General features: G+C 45.4%; 1 protein-coding gene across 1 annotated transcript in view; it reads right to left on the bottom strand.

Annotated features, from left to right (window-relative positions):
* emc2 (ER membrane protein complex subunit 2) overlaps positions 1 to 21,368 on the bottom strand; it is a 32,700-nt gene extending 11,332 nt beyond the window's left edge. Inside the window, exons 1-7 of the mRNA XM_042107587.1 lie at positions 21,252 to 21,368; positions 20,079 to 20,192; positions 14,923 to 14,987; positions 13,242 to 13,327; positions 11,055 to 11,112; positions 2,949 to 3,034; positions 2,540 to 2,599 (exon numbers count right to left, since the gene is read on the bottom strand). Of these exons, the coding sequence (XP_041963521.1) occupies positions 2,540 to 2,599; positions 2,949 to 3,034; positions 11,055 to 11,112; positions 13,242 to 13,327; positions 14,923 to 14,987; positions 20,079 to 20,192; positions 21,252 to 21,291 (509 nt within the window). The 5' untranslated portion in view covers positions 21,292 to 21,368. The remainder of the gene's footprint in view (positions 1 to 2,539; positions 2,600 to 2,948; positions 3,035 to 11,054; positions 11,113 to 13,241; positions 13,328 to 14,922; positions 14,988 to 20,078; positions 20,193 to 21,251) is intronic.
* Positions 21,369 to 24,432: the final 3,064 nt, after the last annotated feature.

The following is a 24,432-nucleotide window of genomic DNA, read 5'->3' as shown; positions in this document are numbered from 1 at the left end:
ACCACCACCATCAGCACCACCATCAACAGCAGTGGAGGAGAAGCAGACTCCCGCTGTACCACCACCACCACCATCGGGGGCAGCCGTGGCCTACTGGTTAGCACTTCTGACCTGTAACCGAAGGGTTGCCGGTTCGAACCCCGACCAGTAGGCATGGCTGAAGTTCCCTTGAGCAAGGCACCTAACCCATCACTGCTCCCCGAGTGCTGCTGTTGATGCAGGCAGCTCATTGCGCCGGGATTAGTGTGTATGCTTCACCTCACTGTGTGTACACTGTGTGCTGTGTTTCACTAATTCACGGATTGGGATAAATGCAGAGACCAAATTTCCCTCACAGGATCAAAAGAGTATATATACTTATACTTATCAGCAGCAGCAGGAGCAGGCCAGGCCTCGCAACAAAAACAGCAAATCTACCTCACAGCAACAGAAAATTACCTGGGTCGGACTCGAACCGGAGTCCCCGTAGGCACTTGGGACCGATTGTGTTACGGATGCTGTGGACAGTTACGCCACAGCACCCCCCCGGGAATTGTGTCCTTTGGGCCTCATGGTACCACCACACAGCAAAGCCATCCAGCATAGCACCACCCTTATAACAATGTAGCCATACACAGAGAGCACAGCCTCAGAATGCAATATGTAAACCTCACAACAACAACAAGATAGCAAGCAACAGAGCTACAGATAGCATTGGAGAGAGTCAGAGTTGGAGTTAAAGCAATACAGATCCATAGCACACTGCTGATCAAATGGCCTCTTCCTTCACCTCCTCGGAGGTCACTACACCTCACTGTCCATATGTGACCCCATAGAGGATGTGCTCCATCTGTGTGTTTCTAGCCTGGGAGAGGGTTGAGGTCGGCCTCGCTCGTTTCCCCTGGAAAGACTGTTTTTCACTGGGTGGGGAGGACAGGGTGGCACTTTAACAGAACTTCCAGAACTGCTACCCATTCTCACACACTCTCTCCCGAAGGGAAAAAGACGAGTGATAATTCCGAGGCGGTCCGGAAGAGTAGCACGAGGGCAAAGTGTTTGTGTGTGAGGGGGTGGGGGGACTAGAGGCTTACCCGCCTGCAGATAGGGGGGCCTGTCAGGGTGAATGGGGTGATATTGGTGGAGCCAGGCCTAAGTAGTCAGATAATCCGCTCACCCCTGGATTTCCTCCTGGGCACGGCAGCGACGGACAAAGCCACGGCACCCAGACCGTCAACAGAACATTATACATCCAATAAGATGGGCCCTTCTCGCCGTACTCACACATTCCTGCTGACACCCGCACGCAACCAAGGAGACCGTGGGGTTCATTCATTCTCTCTCGTGCACAGACACACACACAAAAATCACATACGAAGGTATTTGCAATCCCCGCCCCCCTCTCTCTCTCTCTCACACACACAGATAAGATTTTTTTGCACTTACGCATTTGGTTTTAGACAGAGTAACCAACAGAAACCAGCAGTAAGGTATCTAGGGGCTGGGGTGAAGCATCCCCAAATGATTTTTTTAACAAACGTTCTGCTCCGGTGGACCACTATCCCGGCAACAGAGATATCAGCAGGGGACTGGAGGGGGTGATCAGGGGAGAGCTTCTTTTCATTCCTAAAACGTATGAGTGGAGACTTAAGAGAGCAAATCCTATTAAAACACACCATTCCGTGGGACAAAAGGGAGGGGGGAGGGGGGGGGGGGGGCTTGTTGCCGACCCCAAGCTGAGATAGGCATTTCGCCGGCCTTCCAAAGTGGTCCTCATAGAGAGACAGCCGAGTCAAGCAGCCATCCTACTCGACGGGCTCGCAGACATGGGAAAATATTACCTGAGAGGACACCAAGGGTTTAAAAACAAGCTGTCGGCACTTGTGTAATCACCTCTCAAGCTGCGAGAGTGAATGTGATGCGAGGGGAGAAGTGGGAGAGGACTTGGGATGATCACAAAAGCTCTTTCTACACTAAATAAACAAGGGTATACAGAGGATTGGAAAATAAAATTGCGGGCAAATATTAACAGTGCTGACGTCATCCTGTGGTTATTTTCTAATTGCAAATTTGGTGCTTCTGGTTTACATTCTGCTCCTTGCGTTACAATAAGTGTAGGCTAAGGTTACAGGTCTGCACCATGAAACCATAACATGAAATTATCTAACGGTGACAAATTAATATTGCTGAGTAATTGCAACATGGGCTAGGTTTAAATATTCATTTCTACAGTAACATTTCTACTGGCTAGTGGCTGACATGACTTCAGTCAATCTTTCCACGATGGACCCATCACCCATATTTAAGCTCTTCATCGCTACATACAGCTGAGCAAAGGTGTGCCATGTTTTACGGTACTCTTTCCAGTACCATAAAGTGGTCAAGAAAGCAGTGAGGCCTAATCATCAGACTCCTAAAAAGCTTAGAACTGGACCATCATTCATTCTCCCACGGTGAATTGTTGGGTACTGTTAGCCTGGCTGTAAGGATGGCCAGAGGCATCACTGATTAACGTCTCAGGTGAAGTTGTAAGTGAAGCTGTTTAATATTAAAGGCCATTTACTCATGCTCATTGATGTAGAGTTCCGACAGCTCATGCCACGCTTCCTGGTCTCCAACAAACCTGGAAAACAGGAGAGAAAGAAAGAGAGGGTGAGAGAAAGGCAGAGAGAGAGAGAGAGAGAGAGAGAGAGAGAGAGAGCACTTAAGACACTCAGACAAACAGGCCCTAACAATAGAGGGAAGTTACGCAGAGGGACCGGGTCGAGGGCACCCAAAGTGAATGCAAAACCCCTTTTAATTAAAAAATGGACAAGAGACAGGACAAGGGTTATGGAAGGGGGAACACTCTCTCTCTCTGTCGGTCTTTGTGTGTGTGTGTGTGTGGGGCGGGGGGGTCTCTATGGAGGTGTGTGCGGTGTGGGGGGGGGTGTGTGTGTGTGGGTCTCCAAATCCTCTTGTAAAACACTCACTGCTCCAAATACTCGTTGAGCTCGCGGATGGCCTCGGCCGTCTTCCCCTGGGCTTTCAGGATGGAGATCTTGCGTTTCCTGGCCGCCTGTGGAAGCACAGAGGAGTTGAGACGGATTAGCGGGATTAGCAGCCTCACGTCTCAAGTGTTTGTCACAACAGAGAGAAAAAGAAAGGAGAGGGGAGCGATGAGAGAGAGAGAGAGAGAGAGAGAGAGAGAGAGAGAGAGAGAGAGAAAGGGGTGTGTGTGGTGTGGTGGTGGTGTGTGTTGCAAGGGTGTGGGAGAGACAGAGAAAGGGAGGAAGGGCTTTGTGTGAGCGATATTACTATTTCAAGTTGTTCTGGGGTAGGTGGTGCGTGTGTGTGTGTGGTGGGGGGGTTGCTGGACTCTGGGCAGGTTTGAAGAGGTGCAAAACAGGGGGGCTTATCCTTCAAACACACACACACACACACACTCTGCTCCCCCTGCTCACCGTGTCTCCTAAAGGTTCCTAAGGGGCAGTAAATCCTCACGCTGGACCACTGCCCGCCTCACCAGGTTTCTCACCAGACAGACAAACACACACACACACACAGTGGGACACTCCCTCCATGGCTGACCACACAGCATGAAAAGGTCAGAGAGGAGTAAAATCGTACGATTAAATTTGAATTCTTTCCATGTAAGTTCTAAAAAAAGAACAGTTCATGATTAATAAAACAATCAAGTTGTGCTTAACATGCAATTCATAGCAACAAAAACGAAGGGGGGAAAAAAAAAAACACTAAAAACCAGGTCTCCAGCTCTCTCTGTCTTGCGTAACACGCATAGTTCGGTCATGTGACAGACCCAGACCCCCCCCTGCCCCACCCATTCCAAAAACTCATATCATCACACATACATGTATCACAGATTTGACAAGTTTGCACCTCTGGCAATGACATAAATAACCTCAAACGAACGGTGTGTTATTACTGATAACGGCACATGCATGAAAAACGACGCATGGCTTTGATCATGGTGTACTGACGAGAGGCGTGAGCCGCGTATGTCTGAATATGGGCTCTTACTGGTCTCTGAATGTGCTGCTGGCGCAGGAATGAAAGATGACAGTTTATGAGAGGCCACAGACAAGTGAGTGAGAGCACGGGCTTGCAGGCACGCTTCCCCGAGGAGATAGGTCTAAGTGGTGAGTCACAGAGAGAAAGAGAGACGTCGAGAGGACGAAAGAGAAGGGGAAAAAAGAAAGTGCGGCCGGCGCATCCTCTCCCGTTTTCCCTTGCCCAATGGGTTCACCCGAGCTCAGCTGTAATGCTCTGGGCACAGGCTCTGTATAGAGGTCCGGCCAACTACTGCCTAAAAAATGGCCGTCTTGTTCTGCATGGGTCTTGTTTGATGTAGAAGTGACCTTAAGGCGGATTAGATACTCATCAATCTGAATCAGCAGGCATTACGATGGCCACTCTGACGCGGACTTTTTCCAGGAGTGTGGGAAGAGTAGGCAGGGGAGAGTGGGCACCCGACTGCCACAGATGTTATTTCTGCCACTGGCATTTGGTTAGAATGGGCCTCGCTCTCCCTCAAATCACACAAACAAACGCAGTTGTTGGTAGAATGGGTCTCGCTCTCTCCAATCACTCACACACACACACACACACACACACTTGTTGGCAGAATGGGTCTCACTCTCTCCCTCAATCACAATCACACACAGACACACTATAGCCCTACTGCTCCTCTCCTCTCCTTATACATAATTTATCTACCCACTTATTTCGTCTCTTTTCCTCCGACACCCTGCCTCCCAATGTCCCTCCCTTTCTTTTTATTTATTGCCATCCCTTGTTTCTCTCTCACTCCGAGAGCCGACCCTAACAACAGCTGGCTATGAGTCACGTCTGAAGCCCTAAAATTGGACTCTTCTGACACCATCACTCCAGATCCATCATGTTGGGCACAAGGTGCAGCCCTGTTTTGCTCAGTCAACTCATCAATACATCACAATGTCAACAGCCTTGACAAATCATTCTATTTTTGCATGCCACGTAATTGCCAACATATGTTTAACAGGATAAAAAGGAACCTTCAAAGCTAGTCCAAAAACTCACTCAACGCACAATTACTTAACTAATTTCAACCGAAATGAGCCCTTTCTTGAGGAGTCACTTGTCTGAAAAGCAAGAAAATGAAAAAAAAAAAAAAAAAAAAATGTGACAAGCTAATCAGATGTTCTGTCCTGTTGTACAGGTGTAACAAAGACACACAACCAATCATCATAGAACCTATCATAACCAATTTTGTTGCATAAGACTAACTAGCCTTTAAGCTGAACACCGAACTTAAGATTCAACCAAACATTTCCGTAAGCATTAACACAATCTTGAGATTCCCCACAAAGGCCATGGTTAGTTCTACAGTGGAGATCGGCCTACTGTATTTTATTTGATACACATGCTCCATGACCTAAGCTGTCAGTATACAGCGCCACAAGTGTATTGCTTTATGTACATTTTGGAAGTTATGTAGTGCCTTTACGTTTTCAGTAAGACTGCAGTTGCACCACCCTGTGGCCACATTATAAAATTTGGATTACGCCATAAATTTTTTGAAGCATTTTTCAATAATAACAATGGGATAACCCAACTCGACTGTGCAGAACTACAGCCAGACACAACAAACACATACATTCACGAACAATGCCAAGGGTGCAGAAGAACTGCTCAGCTTGGTGGGTAGACTACACAACCACATGGTCACACACAGGAGCGGTCATTCGATGCAAGCAAAGTAAGCACTACATCTGCCTGTCTGCATCCATCTTTCTCTCGTACACACACATACCTTCTCACATTCACTATCCATTCCAAAACTAGGGCACGCTGCCCACAGTCTAGACGGTCACATACTCGATACGGTGTTAGTTTAAGCGGTGTTGGAGGCCTGTCTATCTGTCCGTTTACCTTGCTTTCATGTCTACTCCTTCTCAAGGCTGTCCAGCAGCGCAGCAGGGAGGACATCACTCCAGCCTCTGTCTGAGGTTGGCCATTACATAAGTGCTGCTCAGCAGGTGTGCAACACTATATCAATGGGTACTAGTGATCATGAATAACACTTAAAAATGTACTAGGTTTCTCTGGCCTGAACAGTGAAGCGGGTGGGGAAACCAGGCTATGGAAGAGAGGTTAAGCCAAACAGTGGGCAAATGACTCCGTTCCAAAGGTATGCGAGTAAAATGGCAGTTAATTATATCTAATTTGTCACTTGGGGGCCAAGGTGACTTGGGAATGTCGGCGCGCAGGAATTTGCATTCAAAATGGCTTCGCGTGCGTTGGTCGGTTGGTTGAGTATTCGTCTCGACTTGAAGAGTGATAAAGGGTGGTCTTCAGAGAAATCCTTGCAAGTACTTCTCACACCAATACTAAATGTATTGAGTGTCCTGGGACTAAGGGGGGGGGGGGGGGGGATAAAGAGTCCACACATCTTCACTCCCTTCCCTTCCATGCAATCATAAAACACAGATCTCCTGTAAAGATTACACCAGGGAAATCTCAGGTGCTTTCCCTCATGGTGGGTACGGAGGCCTTTTGTGAGATTTTAGAATTTATATGCGCTTCATGCTAAATTTCTAACATGTGGGCACGTCCCTACCTCCCTCCCTGTTGCTGATAGCGAGTCAACAAGACCAAAAACACACCGTCTCCGTCTCCATCTGGATCTTGCACTTGCCCTCTTTCTTCTTCTCTGCTCCCCCTCCCTCGCTTGCTCTCGCCTTCATACTCACAAGAACCACCTGGGACTTGCTGGAACATATGGAAGTTTGTAGCCCGGCGAGTCACACGGCACTTTATTAAAACACGCAGCGTTTACAAAACCGCCTCGCTCCTTCTCGCTCTCCATCTCTCTTCTTCTTTTCTCACTGGAGGAATGATGGAGTGGGACCTGGCAGAGCAGTTAATCCCGCTGTTGTCATGATTCTTTTTTAATTAGCGTTCTTCAGCTGCAGCGTGCACAGTGAGGACCCAAGGGCTCCCGTTTAGAGCAGATTACACAGGACACCTCGCTCTCGCACAGCGAGGCGGAGCGGTTGGCGGGTGGGCTGGTTGTGTGTGTGTGTGTGTGTGTGTGAGCGTGTGTGTGTGTGTGTGTGTGTGAGAGTGTGTGTTGTGACTGTGGGGGGGGGGGGGGGCACCACCATCACTCTACTCCATAAAAAGGAAAGCAGAAAAAGGACCAACACATTCATGTCACCCCTGCATGAGCTTTTGTTTTCCTGACATCGGATAAGAACGCATCACGGAAAAGAACACATTAACCTCACTCCTTCTGCTGACGTAAAGACCCCCTGAGAGTTGTTAAAATGGCACCACCAAGTTTACACTCGCAGCACCACTTTGATAAGTCTACCGCGTGTTCCTTCTTTGGTGCACAGAGCGGATCCGAACGCTGAAATACGTCAGGGAGTTGCTGTAAACGACAGCTTTATGCATGGTGCGAAAATAACACTGCCTGCGCTTACATCAGGGGCTTTGCTGCAGTGACCGCCCTCAAATCAGCACTACTGCAAAGCACGGCCATCGAAACCACTTTTGATATAATTATGTGGATGAGTCGGAGCGGCCAGCGGTGAGCTTGAGCCAGATCCAGCACGGGGGTTCGCATCAGTGGTGTGACTGTGCTTTTTTTGACCTTTGTAAATTGCTATCTTGTCCCTCTCTCCCGCTCTCTCTCTCACACACACACACACAAACACGCACAATTATCACAGGCAGCTTACCCTAGGTCAACCTCAGAAAGATTCCCGGCGACCTCAATTGCTTTCCCCAAAAAACAGTGTGTTTATTCAGCCCAGTTACCACTCAAAATGAGTGGCTTGGAATTTGAAGTGTTGACCAAAAAACCATATGTGTCATTTGGGTTTTAAATAAATAACTCATTAAAGGAACACCTCTGTATAGGCAAGTTAGTCCATGTGTGAGACAATAACTGACACTATATTAACCTGCCGCGATAAAAATGCTTTGAAAGCAAATAGATCGCTAGCGGAGGAAAAAAATAAATAAATAAAATGTATTTACGCAAGCAATTGTGAATTTTGCCAGATCATTGCTGTAGGTATTGGAACATAAACTATGGAAGGGGGCTAAGAGTTCGAACATTTTTTGGACACCGCCATGGCAGAGAAACCTTGAACAATTTTTTGTTGATTCAACAATTCTGGTTAATGGGTACCACATCTATTCCACAGCCTGTAATTACAACAGCTCAGTTTCCAATCTGAGTGCGGGATGCTGGGATGCCTCACAAGTCCTCACAGTAGTGGCCAATTTTCCGCCATCTTTTTTCTGCTCTCTCTACTCTCTCTCTCCCCCTCTTGCATAGTCTCTGTGTCTCTCTCGGCCATTCTCTACTTGTCCACACCTATGTTCTTCTCAACATAGCAAAGGGGAAAAAAAACACACACACAGACTCACACACACACATACACACCGAGTGATGAGATAAGCCCCACTTCACACAGATTTGCGCACACCCACGCGTGTGCACTCCCATTTCTCCACTCACAGACAGGTGACCTAGATGATGTCAGCCTCTCGCTTCCCTCCCACTCCACCCTCTCCCCCTGTCCAACCACGGAACTTTGGCTGGTGGGAAGAAAAGCCCAATCTGGCCCACAACATGCCACTGTAGGCAGTTTGTTCCGTTCCCAATCCACACCCCCAGGTTTATTTCAAAGGGGTGAAGGGGGGGGGGGGGGGGTGAAGAAGGGATCTGATGGGTCTTGATGGGGCGGCTGTCGGTGTTTGGAGGGGAGGAAATGGACCCATCCCACAGGAGGGCATCCTTGACAGCTGGGGCCTGGGCCTGGTTCTGCCTGGGTGGTGCCAGCAGGCCGGCCGACCGTGAGAGCACCCGGTTCCCACGAGAGGGCGATTCTGCTGGGACATCCACCCGCGTCACAGTGCTCGCACTCTTGGTTGTTCTTTCACGTTCACCTTGTGCTTGGCCTGTCTCTCAGGCACTAGCTGTCTCATTTTGGCTGAATGGCTTAAATATGAATGTCCATCTGATAAAGAAGGGATACGTTTAATGGTGGCAAAATAATGAATCTGATGATATATTACTAGATTGTGTTGGTCCAACACCTTTAATCAGGTATTTTCCAATAAGCTTCCCCTAAATTGGACATCTTCAAAGTATGGGAAAGTAAGGGGGAAAAACCCAAAACCATAATAATTTGAAGAGTTCAGATGCAAAACCCTCTAAATCCGTCTGACCACATTTCTTTTAAGTGAGCATTTAAAATCCGGTTCCTATAGGTTTTTGCATAGAAATCGATATTTCAGACCAGGAAGAGAGTGTTATTTGATGTGTTTTGAAGTTAAATTATTTGATTAACGTATACTATGTGAGGAGAGCATTCACTCACCATCTTTATCTCATTTTTGACGTAGGTGGCATTTAGAGGCTTTTGCATCTGAACCCTTCATTTTCTTCAGCTATTTAAGTAATTCAGCTAAATGAATAGGCAACATTTCCTAGATTCCATTTGAATTCCGTTTTCTCATCTACCTGTTTCCAGCACAGACAGGGCAATATAATTACCAGATATTCCTTGCTATAGGGGGAGGGAGCATAACTACAGTGTTGATTTGATAGTATCTGTTTGTTGCTGCTTGCTATCGTAAGCACCCCACCCCCCATGTTTATACAGTGTTTAATGTGCTTGCAATTTAAATAGGGCCGGGGGAATAGGGAGGGTGCCCTGGCAAAGTAACACCAAAAACAAACAGAACAGCACTAGCTCCTCTGTCTCCCTTTTTTAACCGAGTAAGACTGATGGGACTGCCTGGGTCCAATAGCAACAGATAGTCAAATAAATACGGAGGGTAATGATAAAATGAATGTGTTAGCAGACAGAGGATGGGGTGCCTCTCTGCTGCTGCAAGTGAAACAGATGATGGACAGAGAAAGAGGAGAACGAGAAAAGGTGGGGGGCAGAGAGAGAGAGAGCAAGAGAGAGAGAGAGAGAGAGAGAGAGAGAGAGAAAAAAAAAGGAGTTGACTGCATCAGTGCAAACGACCGTTTATTGACTTTGTCAGCAAAGCCTCCCATTTGTTTGAAAGAGACAGTCGGCGAGGTGCACAACGCTCACATGGTGTCCACAGAACAAATGTCTATGCTTCGTCGGTCGCACTTTGCCAGCCCCCGAGAAAATGTTTAATAAATCTAAGCAAGTCCATGTGTTACAGCCGTGTTGTGCGTCTTCAGGGCCAGCGCAAGCCAAAACAAATAAGGTCATGCTTTCTTTTTGAAAAGCCTCCTTTAAAACATTTATTTTTTTCTTGCATGGCCACATGTCCTGATGGAAACAATTAACAGCAGGTACAATGTGTTTCAGGGTGAGTGTGGGGAGGGAGTGGGGGGGGGGCAGCAGCAGGGGCGGTGGTGGTGGTGGTGGTGGAGGCTTTGGCAAAACACCGTGGCCTGGACGTGGTGTTGCAAAACGTCAGCCTGAAATCTGATATAAATTTGGGGGTAAATGCGACCGGATTGAGAGCACACAAACAGAGAACATGCTTTCCAGCAGTATTGAGGGCCTAGAGCGGAGGCTTACTCACTGATGCATAGGCAAGTCGCAAACACTTAACAGTGACAAAAAGGTTGCCAAATTTAAAAAGACTATCAACACCTGATGTCCCACAAGATTCTAGTCCACAGACCGGAATTGGAGAAGGAAAATCTCAGGTCCAACGAACCAGAGGAGGAGAAGCAGAGGTGGTGTTAGGGTGGGCAACGACGTAAATCTCAAATTCTTCAAAGACACAGCATTTATTTTTACCCGGGTTTCCCGCGACACATCTGATACTATGGAGAGTGATAAATCACTGGGCTTTTCGGGTTCCCCCGAAACACTTGTCAGTGGTGTGGGCGAGTGCCTGATCAGCACTGTGGTTGAGGTCATCCAAAGGGGAGGCAGAGTTTAACCAAACAAATGCACGCCACTGATACCGAAAGCTCTTCAGCACATTTTAACGACTCTTAAAAAAATAATGGCGCGACCACAACCCCAAAGTAAAAAAATAAATTAAAAAAGTAATAAAAATAATACGTTTTATTTCTGGCTTACCGTATTGGTCGGATCATCTTGTAGTATTGAATCGTACAGCTTGTTGGCGTCATCGTACCTTGAAACACACACACAGAGAGAGAGAGAGAGAGAGAGAGAGAGAGAGAGAGAGAGAGAGAGAGAGAGAGAGAGAGAGAGAGATAGAGAGAGAGGAAAAGGAATGTTTTTAAAAAGGACTGCTTTCTTTCCCCCCCTTTCTTTCTTTAAACAAAAAGCAGATCACTATCTCACTGGTCATGGGAAATTAGGTGGTGCGCAAATCACACAAGAGTTCACGGCAATCAAGCTCTTGTATACAGGACTGGCTGTCTCTATGGCTACGGCAGAGGACTTGTAAAAATCAGCGGCGATCCAGAGAAGGGAGGAAATAAACAGTCATTACTGGAGCTCCGCTGGGATGGCCAGCGCTGGGAGATGCTTCTGCAGCCTCTCAAAAGTCGTCCGCCCGAGGAGTGCCACAAACGCGGCACGGCACAGCACAGCGCCCCACTGATTGGCTTTACTGTATATGCAATGATTACACCCCTTTCGCTTTGATTCACCTTTTTAAACAAATCAGACTGTGTTTGCCTCCACAGATTTGTGCTACTTTTCAAGTTCAGCATCACAAAGGCACAGTTAGATAAAACATGACCACAATGGAAAGGGTGGAGGATGAAAGGGGAAAATAAAGAAAAATCACTATGACTGCGCCTATAAATTGCGTAAACATTTTCAACTAAACTGCAATTTGTTTTTGAGGTGGGGTGGGGGGGCATGGGATTGAGGCGTAATGAAAAAGGGAAATTGTGGAGGAAATCCCAGTGATTGCGCTTGAAAAGAAAAGTTATGAACTGTAAAAAATGAAATCACGCAGCAAATTCAGACCGAGGAGAAGTGGAGTAGCTAAGGGCTGTTTGCTTGTCAGATTAAATAAGTGGAGACGGCCGAGTGCATCCACTCTCTCTCTTATAATTTCCCCCATGGGCCCCATGACCAGCCGGCATCGTTGTCTATGCAGACAGCCAGCGGCATGCTTTAAGTGTGTGATCAAAACCTGTGTTGCTTGTTTCTTTAAGCATTTTTTTAAACCCCACAACCTTGCAACAGAAGCCACTCTGGTTCCCATTACAACACAGCAGCCCCATTTCCACTGCACCACCCCTTCCCCTCTGATCCACTTTATTACTCCACTATATAGTGGTGGTGGAGTGGGTGGGTGGGTGGGATAGGGAGGGGACCACTCAGATGGCATCAAGCAGTCACTCTCAAGTCACTTTGATTGGCTTTATTTATGTTGAGACTTTCTGGGGTTGGCGGGGCTGTCTCTAAATGTGTGCAAGTGTGACAAAGTGCACACACGTGTGTGTGTGTGGATGTGTGTGTGTGTGCGTGCGTATGCATGTATGTGTGTGGTAGGCAGGGGGGCAGGGGGCTTCACTTAAATGGGACCTCCGTCTGATGCCAATTACTGCAGAATTTGCGAGTTTATTTAATCTGACTGTGCAGGGACAATCATGCTCAATTATCACATACAGCCTCGCACGACTGATAGGCAAGTCAAAGACAAACAAACACATGAGCCTTATGTGTTTTATTTGCCTAAAATGAGAGGGTAACGTGTGTGTGTGTGTGTGTGTGTGTGTGTGATTTAACTGGGAGGGCAAATGGAAAAGGAAAAAAAAAAAAAAAAAAAAAAAAACCACTGAAACAACCAATCTAAAGCTGACCCTGGGCTGTGCTGCGACTGTTTTCACAGGTCTCCCAGACAGTCACTCTCAGCAGGAGACAAAAACAGACCCAGCAGAAAGGAGAGACACAAAGAGGGTGAAGGGGGGGGGGGGGGGGGGGGGGTTAGAGAGAAAGAAAACAGGACCCCTAGAATACTAGTGGGAGCAACCACTTCCTTCCTTCCTGGGAATTCCTCACTCGAGGGGAGAGAAAAAAAAATAAAAACAGCCACAGGACGACTAAGCACACTACTCCCTCTTGCCGTTTTCTGCCAACAGGACGGTGGTTTACAGGATAAACAAGCCCCCCCAACCCCCCAAATTCCCACCTCGTCTGCCACTGGTGATCTGCTTACAGGCCTCTTATGCAGCCCCTCCACAGCACACCATCGAGACATTCATTCACACACACACCAAAATCCCAAAACACTGCTCCAAGGTCCTGCTGCTAAGTTGGTACCATAAATGGCCCTCTTACCTTTCCAAAGCCTCAAGCCGCATGCCCGCTAATCGCTTCACTCTGTGGCTATCTGGAAACTGCCTCTTCAGTTCCTGTAGACAACTCTGCAAGTAACAAGGGAGGGGAAGGGAAGGAGAGAGGGAGGCGGTAGGTGAGGTGGACGAAAGTTGGAGAAATACCCGCAGTGACGACAGCCATGTAATACATGAGCAATATAAACACACACACAAGCGGGAAAATGTGAATGGTCACCAAAACAACAACAATAACAACAACAACAACCACTACACTATTTGGTAGTCAGGGTGTGAAAGTGTGGAAATGGAATCCCCCTTTCTCTCCTCTTAGGTCGCAAAGGAACTCCATTACACACACTGGTGATAACAAGGCACTTGTGGCTTCGAGTCAGCCCTGTTTGTCTTCTGCGGGAGCGTCGGGAAGCTCCGCAACATTAACAGTGATATTCCCAAACACAGAGCTAGCAGAAATTTTACTGTATTACATCATCTCCTTTTCCATTTCTTACCGGTCAGCGCCAATGTTTTCTCACCCCCTCGTCTGTTTATGGCCAGAGCTATTCGGCGTGATAAAATATCTACCCTAAAATGTGTCAAGCGATCGGCGTGACGTCTCCAGCTGACAGCTTCTTATGAAACCGTAAAAAAAAAGTGGGCAGAACTGGAGAATTTTTCCCTTTTCGAAAGTTCCACGATAAACAAGTCACCGATACAGCTGTGGAGACGAGGGAAAAGGATGTGGGGGTGAGTAAGTAAGGAGGGAGGGAGGGAGGGAGGGAGAAGGAGGTCATGGCTAAGAAAAAAAAAACTGAGGTGGAAGGGAACTCACAATGCTACTCTGTGGGCACCCACAATTCCACGCTGGCTATAAAAAGGGTTGAGACAGGATGCTCCCTTTACCAGTTTTTTCCTGCGCTGGAGTGAGCTGCCCCTTTGTTTTTTTTCTCACACAAACGTCCGTTGTGACATGAGAGGTGAGGAATGGTTATCGTCACATCAAACTGTTTTCCTGGACAAAATGGAAAGCTTACGCTCTGTGGCTGTACTCATCTGAACTATCCAAGTCATGGCCAGGGCAAGGCTGTCTTTTTCCCTTTTTTTGGTTTTCTGATGTTTTCAATTTTCTTTGTCCGTAGACCATAAAGCTGTGCTGAGCCAGACGACAGTATACACTTCCAGTCAACAACACCACCTCCAGTTTTGCCTTCATGAGGTGTTGGGCAAATTGAACGTGCCTTACGAAACACAACATGCACATCAGCATTGAACTGGTGATCAATATTGTATAAACACTCTGGAAGAGAGTGGGGGAGTCTGTGAACGTAAGAAGAGTAGGAAAAAAAACACAACAGGAAAGCTGAAAAGGCTTCTCCTACATTTACAGACCAATAAAGTTTAGATCCACTCAGCTCCATGCAAGACGGAGTGCTTTCAGTGGAGTCCATTTCCCAGGTCCTTCCCCTACCACTTCTTTGTGCCAATCTTCAGCAAATTGTTTTTCCAAAGTATAGACGGGGTGATGTTTCTTGGCAGGATAAAAAAAAAAATCATTTTTGTGTCTGGCAAACAGGGCGACAAACCAGGCCTTAACTGTGAAGAATGGCTTTTGAAGGTGGGAGGGGAAGAGGAGGGGACTTGCTGATCTTTAAAGAGAATAAGAGAAAGGGGGGGGGATCACTTACCCAGGCCAAATCGTCCCGACAGCAGTCCAACGCTGCTATCATCACCTGCTCATAAATAATCCATACTGGGCAAAAGAAGACATAAGAGAAAATGACACACGTTCAGATTGGTTTCTTATTTGAACATGGCATCCCCTATGGAAAAAACACACTCACATATATATGATGAATGAGGATACAGGGCTGTTAACACATCTTAAATAGGAACTGAGACATTTCAGTGAGCACTGTGAGGAACAGATAAGAGCAAGCGCACGCTAAGGAAGCTACATGTATTAGGCGTTGTGCCTCCTTTAATCAGCAGAGATGTAAAGGCACCACTGTGAACACACATTCCAATAGCATCACCTCTGGACACACACGACCAAGCACTTGACACAAGGAGAGTACCTGTTATTTACTTTTTTTCTTTTTTGTTTCACTCACACTCTCTCAGAGTTGCGGGAATGGCCCAGTGTGCAAGATTTCTGTATCACCCCATGTAATGGGCCGATACTGGGTTTAGTTAGGGGTTTCACAAGGAACGAATGACCGTGGCATCATAAATATCGATCGACTTACTAAAAGACTTACTGTGGTGTTAAAACAATCAATTAATATTATCATATCAGGATATTTGATATCGTTTTCAACCAATCAATGTGTGGCACACAAACACACCCCCCCTTGTGAGGTCGATATGAAATGGGTCAACATCCACAGTGCTAACAGCCTCACTGCTCTCACCAAGTGATCGGTGAGTCACATCACAAACTAAACAAGGCTCTTCATAATTAGGTTAATTTTGACTAAGAGTGTCATATTATATTGACAAGTGAAACATTTCCTAATGTGCATATGTGCACATTTAATCAGTCAGCTGTTCAGAAGAGAGCCAATGATTAGTGTTGTCAGCTAAATGGATTCCAATTAGGCCTGAAGGAATTAATGTTATGTGTTAGACAAGTGTTTTGACAGACATGGCAACTAGTTCAGCTGAGTGCCTTCAAAACTGCTAATTAGAGTATGGAAAAAAAAAAAACAATAAAAACACAACTCCACTGAACAAGAAAACTGATACGCCAAAACAAACAAACGCCTGGTGTTTTTCAATGCCCCTTTTTATGATTCCAACTTGTGCTTTGATAATTACCATCTTGTTTCACAGCCAATTTAAGAGCTGGTTTCAATAAAACCAAGCTGTGTAAAGCATTTACCCAGCTCTTTTAAGAGTGTATGAATCATAATGACTACAAGAAAAAAAAGGAATCAAAGGAAAATAAAAATCAAACAGAAATATAGTCACACAACGGCGATGATGGGCCCGGGCACCTTCGCTCTGCGACCCCTGACATTTCATCATCCATTAATGCACGCATGTAGTGTGTGTGTGTGTGTGTGTGTGTGTGTGTGTGTGTGTGTGTGTGTGTGTGTGTGTCAAATGCACACATCTGATGTGTGTGATGAATTTCACAAGTTTTAGAGGGGTACCAATGTGTACGCGTGGGTGTTTCTATGTGTGCGCTCATGTGTATGGGTCAAATGTGGGATATATTTACCATACACGCTCAATCTATCATGTAACATCACAGATAAGAATATATATTGGCATGTCTTGAGATGGTGAAATGTTACATTTCACTTTTCAACATTTCAAAAATCACATGATATTGGCACAAGATTTGGCTTTTGGCTAAATTTGGATTTGAATGGCCATTGGCGGCCGTTTATTGTTGGTGTGTGTAGCTGGAACTATAACTTATGCCAACCATGAGACTAAGTGACATAAGAGGGCACGCTGGAGTCCCTGGGCCACACCAGGGGCCAAGCCTTTGTCCCTGAGTATTCACTGTGACATAATAATAATAATAATAATAATAATAATAATAATAATAATAATAATAATAATACTTACAGAAACACTAAGGTTTTGCACCTTTAGTGGTAGGCAACAGTCTGTAGCTCGGGTGATACAAATAAAATGTTCCCTCCTTCAGCATTTGATTTCTATTAACTCAGAGGGGGCTCTGTGTTTTAACAGATGTTTACTCTGTTCAAAAGTCATTTAAATGTTTACAGTCATCTATCAGTAGTAGTTCAGAATTAAGCTCGGCATAAGTGATTTTGCGCCCGATTTTTAACTGAATTTGAGACGTACGACTCTTTTGAATTGGGCCGAATTTCAGCTTAGTTGTGCATCGTTGGTTATGTAGTGTACAGGGGGTAACGAGAGGCCATTAAGCTCTCCTGGCCGGCAATCAGATGGTTGTAAACATTTCTAACATGTCAGATATTTTGGTCGTCCTACACAGTTGAAGCAGAGCCATGAACCAATTTGCTGAAATTCAGTTAATTTTTCCTCACTGCGCCTGCTGTGACCATGGAGATAACTGTAAACACGGCGACACGCGTGTGGTTTGGTTTGGACTGAACTAATAAAACTGGGCTGGTTGAGCTGTGGCAACAACCTGCAAGTTCTATCAAGCTAGCTAGCTGCAATGTAATTTAGCAAACTGTTGCTTATACCGCGTTCTATTTGTCCGTTCATGTCATTTTCCGAGCTGTTTTCACCAGTTCAAAGTTCAAACTTGCAAAGGAAACGCACAGGTAACACCCTCTGACTGAAGGTCTACCGTGACTCGTCAACTCGGTCGAACCCAAAGCAAAGATTGTTAAGGCGGAGCAAGATACTTCGTTGTAGTCCATGTCTATGGGCGCGAAATGGGGATCGAATCCTGTCTGCATAAAGAGGCGTGTCGATGACGTATTGATAAGCGTACGTTGCAACCGGCCAACAGCAGCGGCATAAATAACCGGCGCACACCTGATATAAAGTCGATTTTCTCCAGACTGGAATGCTCAAAAATGCTAAAAATGTACCTGAAACGTTCAGAAGGGTTTGAGGATCATGAAAAAGTGCCCAAAATTCACATTCTTAACTCTATAGAACCAAGACCTTAGCAAATGTGGTAAAATTCTGAGCTATGCCCATAGACTTCAATGGAGCAGTCGCTGCCTCTGCTCTGCATAAAGGGGGATTTTGACCCCCCCTCATGCGATCCGGGTTCCCGGAAGTGGCTCCTGATGAAATATCTTGCTCCGCCTTAACAATCTTTGCCCAAAGTACTACGAGTTTGAATATCCAAGATGGCTGCGCCCATTAACAGTAAATGCCAGCCTTATATTCTCTGTTTATTAGCAGTTCTGTTGGATTTGTGTCACATTAAATTAGTCGTAGAAACAACAGTGTCCAACCTCTATCTGTCGCTATGATGCTATGACTCTAGAAAACAACTGCTAACAATAGCCAATTGCCAACAGACAGTAGCGCAGCTGGTTGACAAACAGAACGAGTTCGCTAAAAGACAAATAGAACGCAGCATTACAAAATGTTTTTTTTTTAGATGTTTCGCACACTGAACGACACGTGGGCAAGGCTGCGCATTGAGTCTGACAAGTTTATTTCACAAGTATAGTGTGAACAGTCAAGTCGTAGCCAACGGACTATATACTGTGAGCGTAAAAATAGTGAGCTTTGGTTTTACAAAGTATGCGATTGACTCATACAGTAGGAGTTGGTATTAAACAAAAACCTCACTAAAACTGCAGAATCACAGTGTATGCCCAGCCTTAGACAGCATCCACACAATAACAGGGAGGCTACACCATACAACGTAACTGAAGCGTTGTGTTTGTGTAGCGTCTGCTGCAACAATTAGCTTCCACAATAATCAATGGAGCTGGCTACACCAGACGTGATAGTGGTGCGTATGTTAGACAAGTCTTCTAAAACTATCGTTAAGCTCCGCGAACAGAGTTCAGTTGTGGACCCGTTGTAGCCTCCCTGTAAATGGGTAAATTTGAAAACACTGATTTTAATTAAAAATCTTCTCCATCCACACTAATGTTTTCGTATTGTTTTCTTACTGGTAGTATCTGGAGCACAAACCTTTCTCTGCATCATGGCAACCACACAACATGGTTTCTGAAACTCTGTTTTACCTACAACATAAACCTGGAGTTTTAACAATCATGCACATCAGGAGCATGAGAGTGCCATCACCATTTTAATGTGGACAGAAGAGCTCAGGGGATAGGGGTTTTATTTATCGCAGAACACAACTTAATGCAAGGAAAACAAAAAAAAACCCAAGGTAAAATTCAGGAAATCAAGCAGATGATTGCCTAGTTAACCTAGAAAAGGTCAAGGTCAAATTCAGGGGTTCAAATGGTCAACTTCAAGTCATATTATCAAGTATGGCTGGGCAGAGTGTGGACTCAAAGAATTGGTTATTCAGTGAGAAATAAAAACAGCACTGACTTCTGTGACAACGTGTGAGGGTTTTGAAGCTTCCAAAAGCCTAGAGGAAAATCCTGATTCAGGAAGTTACAAGAACATCCTCGGATTATTTTGAAACAGTCTCCAACTAGAAATCTGACTGTTCAAAATGATTAGTCTCTTCTATGTGCACTGAACTTTGTTTCTTGGACACTAGACTCCTTGGAGTTCTAAGTCCTTCATGTAAGTTACATTTGTCTTGAAACTGCCAAAAATACGACTCTAGCCATGGGATTTTGTCTCAATCGAAAATTCTGGCAGTGCACATCTTGACTGACATCTTGGACATGGAACATACTAATCCGTTCTCTGGACAACAGATCTAAAATTCCTCTCATCAAATTCTCTGGAGATGTTTTCAACATATTACTCATCAATTTAAAAATGTACTCATGCTGGACCTAAATCATATCAGATAAATATAAGAGGCTAATGTCGGTCCTTTAAAAAGGTCAGAGTTCCCAAGATCATTCAAAAAAACACCCGTGCGAGACATATCTGACCTTACCTCAGAAAACATGACAAAACCACATCAATCTCAGGAACACACAATAGCGAAACCTCAAAACAAAGCAGTCTTGAGGTTTATTGCCTTTGCAAATCAACTATTGGCAACATTTCAGACCCTCTGTGAGAATACATTCATATCTGCCATTACCACTAAAGATTGATGTCTAAGAACAAGGCCATGAAAGGTTCTGTTAAACTGATGCATTTTGACCTCTGATGGATAGACTCATGTTGTGATGCTTCAATCACACCAGGCACATTTATTTCACTGTTTTGTTTTGTAAAATTGTAAAGAGGAGAATGTGGGATCCCCTGTGGCTGTACTTACTATCATCTCCTAGTTTTGATGAATGTTCGTTTATAAGTTCTTCTCCTACATCCACAATTTGTTCACTGTTTCTGTAATTTTCTTCTCTCCATTTGCGAAGTTTGTCCCTCATATCTGTTGCAACACAAAGAACAGAATGAGTACATCAATGTGGATCATAAACACGTGGAAAACTTCAACTGTCTTTGTGTATAGTGTGGGAAATGGTAGGCTACTGAGATATACGCAACGGTGACAATTTGAAACTGAACTGTTCTTCAATATGTCAAATACATGCTACATATCAATCATCCCACATAAAGGGTGCATGGTACATTCCATGTAACGTTACTTCGTGGGTCAGCATATAATTGCTTTGCATTGCTATGTAAGCCCTATGGACCAACAAGTTGTCTCAACACCACCAAACACAATAAAATCGAGAAGCATAAATGATTAGCCACTGTTTTCTATGGTTTTACGTTTGACGGCAATAGCGTTATACGAAGACGTAAATTCTCTATCAGGCTTCTCTGCTTAATATCTGAAACCAAAGTTACAGACGCAGTCCGAAAATTGCAATGAAAAAAATGATGATACATTTATGAACTAGCTCCCGTAAGCGAAATAGCAAAGCATCATTGTGTTCTTGAAGTCTGTGGTCATGTTTACTAGGTGGCGTTAGCAATTTCTCTATGCGCTTAGTATTATTTTGCAGTGGCCACAAATTTAACTTAAACCCATTTCTGGCATAAGTCAGTGTTTAATATCCTGAATGCATTGTTAACTTACTAGCAGTTTGCTAACTAGTAACGTTAGGCTATTCGTGTTGCCTCGTTCATTAGCTACGCTAGCACAACGAGCTAATTGTTTAGCTGATTCTAGGGTGACTATTTCTGTTCGTAACACAATGACAACATTATATATTCAATATAACTAGTTAGTTAAACCCTAAACATAGTTGTTAGTATATTCAAGGCCTAGCATTAGCGTTACTTCCCCAACCTAGCTTGTCTAGCTCATGTTTGCCATCGCTAGAACGCAAGCCACAGGACAGGGGCAAGCCAATGCTGTCTTGTAAGATACGCAGTTGAGTTCATATTTAACACATGTACCGAAATGTTTGTGGAAATATCTCCTCGTGTTAACAGAATTTCAAACAACTGGAACGACTGCGAAAAAGACCTGTTTTACCTTCCCAAGTGACATCGTACAGCTCTGACACAGACGCCATTTTTTTTTTCAGGAATACGTAGTTTACGTTATTGACGTTTCCGAGGTCAAGCGCAGAAAATGTACCGTAAATCAGGAAACGAGGCGACACATTGTAGTGAAGTGGATGGAAGCTATGTATTGAAGTTATTAGCCTCTGAGGATATCCGATTATTTACAACCAAAATATAACCAACAACTCTCATTCTCTCATTCGCCAGTGGCAAAGGAAATCCTAAGTGTTCTGTTCTTGGTTGAAACACCTCTTTCTGAAATAGGCCTAGGCCAACAAGAAACTGGCTGGAAGGAAAACACCATCACATTTAGCTGAAGCGATGAATCAATGATTGAAGTAAATGTTGCTTAATTTTAAAGTGACTCAAGTCATATAGTTGGCTTTAATATTTTTAATTTCTGTTTTCTCTACAAGCTCCACAAATTGTGTTTTGATCGCTTCTCCCACCTGGCTGTTGAACCTTTTGGAGCTGGAAGGGCATCTGGATCAGAGACTGAAGAAGGTTACAACTATGACATTTGCAACTGAGCTGGCCATCTCCATGCCAATGCAAACACTCTGCCCCAACAGCTGTGAGAAGAGTGACAGTATTGTCAGTGCGCTGGGGGTCAGTGCTGTGATTCGGGTGGTAGTGCTCTACAGGCTGCCACCACCTCAAGCATGGATGAAAAAGATGCCTCCCATCTAAAACAGCAGGGCTCCTGTAGCCTATCCATGTAGCCTATCCATGCTAGCAGACTCTTGGGGGGGGGGGGGGGGGGGGGGGGGGCCATTGCAACATCCGGCTGCTGGGCTGGGGCATCACTTGCATTACATGCGGGGCAGCCGTGGCCTACTGGTTAGCACTCTGGACTTGTAACCGAAGGGTTGCCGGTTCGAGCCCCAACCAGTGGGCCACGGCTGAAGTGCCCTTGAGCAAGGCACCTAACCCCTCACTGCTCCCCGAGCGCCGCTGTTGATGCAGGCAGCTCACTGCGCCGGGATTAGTGTGTACTTCACCTCACTGTGTGTACACTGTGTGCTGTGTGTGTTTCACTAATTCACGGATTGGGATAAATGCAGAGACCAAATTTCCCTCACGGGATCAAAAGAGTATATCCTTATTACTGAGTCTAGCTGGGTGGATGGCTCGGCAGTGGGCCACATCAGTATGATGCGTCATTAGCTGTTATCCTTCTTCTACTGGTGAGGCTGTCACCAGGACATGAACTTATATGGCCACCACTGCAACTTCTGCACAGTAAAGAAAGGACCGTCTTGGCGCTCCCATTGCAACAGTGTCAGGTGGGGAGCCCATGGATCATGTGGCTGTGGACATCCAGAGTCTCCTATACTGCCATTCTAAGGAACCGCTATGTCCTTGTGACTATAGATTATTTGACTAGGAAAGGTATGAAATCTCCGACCCAAATGCTACCACCACTAAGCGCCTAGTCAGAGAGATGCCATTGTCGGTGCACCCGAGGAGCAGCACAGTGCCAAGGGTAGGAACTTTGGGAATGGAATGCACTGCACTGGCAATCCAGCTAGCCATTATAAGTAGTGTGATTGAGATCTGCATGTGCCACTGGTCCAGAATTATAAAAAGTGCTTCTGTCCTCGTGTTCAGACAAGAGCTTCTAACCCTAGCTCACCCCATGTTCGACCCTCCTGCAGAGTCAGAGGTGAGGGGCAAGCCTATAGGTTTGACCACTACTGCAACCTACGTGAATGCAACACTTGCCGGCAATCAGAGACACCTGTTTCTCCACTGGGCTCCAGTGATCGTTGCCCCCACCATGGTGGCGGCGCTATTTACATACGTTCTGGAGCTGTACAGTGCTAGCTAGTGCCTGATCTAGCTAGACTGCCTGATGGTGTTTGTTGGATACAGCTGGCTGGGCTCTGAATGCTTTGTGGATGCCCAATAAACCCCTACAGCTTAGCCTTAATTTTGCTACACTGCTACAATATCTGTCGGGTCTTTGGACTTATCAGTTCTAATAACAGAACAACATAAGGCATCTTTCAAAATTAATTTCCTCTTATATGGGTGTTCTGTTTTCTTCATTGCGTTCTTTTTAAGACTCTGGTTGTTGTGGCTTCATCTAGGCCTACTGACATGGACTCTGCCAGCGTGTTCACAACAACACTGCAAGGGGTGATGTTCTAGTGGACAATCAAATTAAACAGAAGTCAGCTTTACGGAAAAAGGCGTTTCTCTTTTTAAATGGCACAGTCTTGGATGAACACTGCTCAATTTGAGTCACTTTGAGTGCTAAAAGAAAAATACACAATAAGGGTATGTGCAGTTTGTGTAGTATTAAGGCTTGGTGACCTATGGAATTGTAATTTCCGAGACTGCTGATGGCAGTCAGTGGATATGTGGTTGGGGTTTTTTCGGAAACCTAAACAGTGTTGTGACCACACAAAACAGCCGAGTGTTGTCCTCAGGCTAAAGGACATTTCTCTCCCTGCCAGGATACAGCGTGAAAGGCCAGGGGCCGTCTCCAACCTGCCCTGCAGACCAGACTACTGGAGCCAGCAGGACAGAGGATGGATGAGTGTGGTGGCAAATGGCCCTTCTCCCCTCACAGGTTTAAAGCGGCTCTTTATTATTTTCTGCATAGGATGCAGCTGGATAAAGAGGAAGCTAAGAAAACGTGAAAGAGAAAAGTTCCAACATGCATTTAAATGTTTACATTGGAACACATCTCCCAGACAAACGTCAAGATGAGGAGAGATCAATAGCAACCATCTGAAAACCTAAACTGTACTCGTTGACTTCTGCTTACGTAGGTTTCCATGCCGTTGCCAAAAACCTCACACATGGCACACGTGGATAAGACATATATTCCCCTCATAAGCTTAGTCCAAAAAGAGAGTCTACAGTACAGCTGTTTTATTTTGTTTCCTGACAGAGTCAATCAAAGGCGTACATCAGCAAAATGAACAGTTATAGACTCTAATTTGAGAGGGATGGGGGTGAGGTGTTTTGTGGTTTTAAACAGCTCCTGTGCTTTCCAACTCTCATTTTTGTTCGCCCGCACTTTTAGATAGATGGAAAATGAAGACTGCAGCAATTTGCGACAATGTTAGCCTTCACCTCGTTTGAAAGAAACCCATGTGTTTGTGATCCATGCTCCAACAGGATTTCACCTAGTCAGA

Source organism: Alosa sapidissima, chromosome 10, assembly GCF_018492685.1.
Source record: "Alosa sapidissima isolate fAloSap1 chromosome 10, fAloSap1.pri, whole genome shotgun sequence".
Taxonomy (NCBI): Eukaryota; Metazoa; Chordata; class Actinopteri; order Clupeiformes; family Clupeidae; genus Alosa; species Alosa sapidissima.
The sequence above is the reverse complement of the archived record's forward strand: the minus strand, read 5'-3'. Positions and strand labels throughout refer to the sequence as shown.